At 32.8% G+C, this 3,490-nt stretch overlaps 1 protein-coding gene across 1 annotated transcript; it reads right to left on the bottom strand.

Annotated features, from left to right (window-relative positions):
* Positions 1–566: 566 nt before the first annotated feature.
* LOC108770272 (uncharacterized) lies at positions 567–1,169 on the bottom strand. The gene has a single exon (XM_018521766.1). It carries the CDS (start codon positions 1,167–1,169, stop codon positions 567–569), a length of 603 nt encoding a protein of 200 aa, XP_018377268.1.
* Between the last annotated feature and the right edge of the window lie 2,321 nt (positions 1,170–3,490).

Genomic DNA, 3,490 nt, shown 5'->3' with positions numbered 1-3,490 from the left:
ACATTGAGTATCATTTGAACTAATTGTCCAAAAATTCAAATAAAATACGATTAAGAATCATTGAACGCATTTAAAGGCTTCATTTAATAAATTTAAAGGTTGTGGGAATAGAATCTGAATGTATTTAATACGCTATAAAATGTTTTATAATTTTATTACTTACTATACTTTATATGATATTTTATGTATAGTATTATAGTATAGGAAGTACTATACTTTAAATATAGGACTTTATATATAGTACTTACTATACTTTATAATGCTTTATATACTATACTTATTATAATAGTACTTACTATACTTTAGAGTTTTTTATATTATCACACATACAAAAAAATATATTTATAGCTTACTACAACTCTTTATAATAAAGTAATAAAAGCATAAACAGCTAGGAACTGTTATAAAATAAACTATGAATTAAAGTGAAACTTAAATGACTTTCTTAAATTTTTACGTTGATTTCATATCCAATATCTCTGTTGGTATCTACTTCCAATATCTCTTAAGCAAAGACCCTAAAAATATAATCTGCGACGCTCTTTTCCCCTTAATTCTGCTTCTTTTCATGCTGATAATATTTCCGGCAGCACTAAACAACCGTTCAGATGGAACTGATGTTCCGACACAAAATACTTCATGGCAACTTCATACACCATTCGATAAACATCCTTCAATTTTTGCCAAATTTTGAATGGATCCTCACTTCTGCTAATGACATTAGTATTAAGAAATTGTCGAAGTTCGACTGGTATGCCACCAGGCTCGTCAGAATTTAATGATGAAGAAGCTATTAATTCATCGTGAATGTTCCAAAGATCTTCTTTTCTAGGAATATTTATATTCTCTTCTACATTACATTGCGTTTCTATTTGATTATTTTTCATTAACTGGGAGATCTTGCTTATTGCTGTAGAAACCGCTAATGAATTGCTAAAGTGCAGCTTCTTAAAGCGTGGATCCAACAAAGTAGATATAGAAAGAAAACTGTTTGTTTCAATGTTTGAGTCCTTTCCTCGAAATCTATTTTGGAGTTGTAGTAAAACATTTTTATGAAAGCGTTCTGAAATCTCATGAGTAATGTCGAGTTTTTCCAAAGTTCTTATCAGACAATTAATGATAGGGATGATCTTACTACAAGTGACATACAACTCGCCCGATATCTCCATAATGTGTCCTTTCCTCGAAATCTATTTTGGAGTTGTAGTAAAACATTTTTATGAAAGCGTTCTGAAATCTCATGAGTAATGTCGAGTTTTTCCAAAGTTCTTATCAGACAATTAATGATAGGGATCTTACTACAAGTGACATACAACTTGCCCGATATCTCCGTAGTAACGCGTTCAAAATTGGACGCAAAATAGCACAGATATCTTTCAAAATTAGTAGATCGGTGTGTGTTGTCATCTCTGGTATATCATCATGCTTTTTTCGTGGAAGAGTGAGCAATACGGTATTCACTAGATTTGCTAATTGAATGAATCTTTCAATCATATAGAAAAGCGAATTCCAGCGTGTCTCGCATTCCTGCTTTAATTTTAAAATATTCTGGCCATTTTCAAGATTAGAAGTCTGCAACTCGTTAAGTGCATTTGACGCTGCGTTTGAAGTATGTAACAATACTTTTTACTTTTTTTACTATAGCCTGGAATTCCGGTATTGTAGCGATTGCGTCTTGGATAACTAGATTTAGTGTGTGAGCAAAACATGGTATATGTCTTTTGCGTCCAAACGTATCCCGTACCGCTTTTTTGATGTTAGAAGCGTTGTCTGTAATTACAGCTACTACTGAATTGATTTGAATATGCCACTCATCTAATATTTCGCTTATAATTTTCGATATATAATTTCCATCATGGCTTTCTTCGAGTTCCTTTATCCCCAAAGACAGATTTTCTAGTTGCATAGTTTCGAAATTGATGTAATGTACAGGTATGCCGATATAACTCCGAGTATTGAACGGCTCTGTCCAAATGTTTGTTGTTAAACAAAGATGATCGATCTTCGAAAACATAGTTCTGATTTTCGAACTGAGTAGCTCGTACTTTTCATCTAGCCGCTTTGTGATAGTTTTTCGACGTGGTACAGTATATAGAGGTGCCACCGAGAGAGATACTTAAAAATTTCCTGAATCCGTCATCTTCGACCATCGAAAAAGGCTGTTTATCTATCGCAATCATATACAGGATACCATTTGTAATCTTAGACGCTAACATACCACCGTCTGAAATAAAAAAATTTAAATAAGGCGCAGATAAGCTGAGATGTATACTCTTTACATGACTTCTATTTAATTACCACGGTACGTTTCGATTTTGTGAAATGCTTTATCTGTGGATGGCTGTATTTGGAACTTAGGCAAAGGATTCTTTGATGTTGAGCAAACGGGGATTTTCCTTTCTGATGTACACATTGAAGTGCAAGAACTTAATTCCTGAGATTGCATAGATGTTGAGGTTGATAATTCCGAAACCGAATCAAGTTCTTCAGATTCTTCATCGATAGATGTTACCATTTGGCACATTTTTTTTTGTTCAGAATTATCAATTGAATCAATATATTCTGGATGCATTCGCTGTAGGTGGTTGAGTAAATTAGTCGTGTTTCCATATTTTTTGTATGTCCTTAAGCATATGGTATATCGTATCGAAATATTGTCGTATTTCGTAAAAAAATTATGTATAGAAGATTTTTTTCGATTTTGTTGTTTAGGGCTTGGATCAGACATTTTCCTGGAATAAAAATTAAATAAAATCGATATAATTCATATTAGCAATATTGCTTTCTTACAGAAGAATTTTTGTACAAATAAAATTATGAAAAAAATAAAGAGTTCATATAATATATACAATACTTGCGAACAATAACGTAATTTTAATATCGTTCAATATTTTGAATCGTTTCACACAATATTGCATTCTTTGATCTCTATATTACGAAAAGGAATCGAGATATTAATAAAGACATTCGTATGCAATGCGTTATAAACTCTTTTTATCATATATAATACTTACGATTCAGTTCTAATTCATATTTTCATAAAACTGTTCCAAATCTCTTTATAGTTTGAAAGTATAAGTCAAGAATAGTAATCTTCCCGCCTCAGTTTTGATGTTTAGGGCCTGCGCACAATAGAGGAACAGGAATTAGATATTAAGATTTCAACCTATCAGAAACTGATTACATCGAAATACACGATTTCTGATAGGTTGAAATCTTAATATCTAATTCTTGTTCCTCTATTGTGCGTAGGCCCTTACATGTAACAACAGGAACAAACATGAAACCAGGAAGGAAGATACTAAGGAGACCCCACTCCATAAAATAAAAGTGGACCGATTTTAGATTTCGAGTTAAGTTCCGATTCTCGACACTCGCAGCGCTCATGAATATAGTAGTCCTGCGCACAAAGACATAGAGAATGGACTGCGCGATCCGTGTAGTGGTATAGGATATGTTGGTCGAGGAAAATGAGAGAGAGGGACGTAGG

This window comes from Trachymyrmex cornetzi, unplaced genomic scaffold (assembly GCF_001594075.2).
Source record: "Trachymyrmex cornetzi isolate Tcor2-1 unplaced genomic scaffold, Tcor1.1 scaffold991, whole genome shotgun sequence".
NCBI classification, from domain to species: Eukaryota; Metazoa; Arthropoda; class Insecta; order Hymenoptera; family Formicidae; genus Trachymyrmex; species Trachymyrmex cornetzi.
Note: the sequence above shows the minus strand (reverse complement) of the source record. Positions and strands in the feature narration are given on the sequence as shown.

Excerpts from the sequence above, each read along its gene's own strand:
- LOC108770272 (XM_018521766.1), bottom strand. The coding sequence starts at position 1,169 with ATGGAGATATCGGGCGAGTTGTATGTCACTTGTAGTAAGATCATCCCT.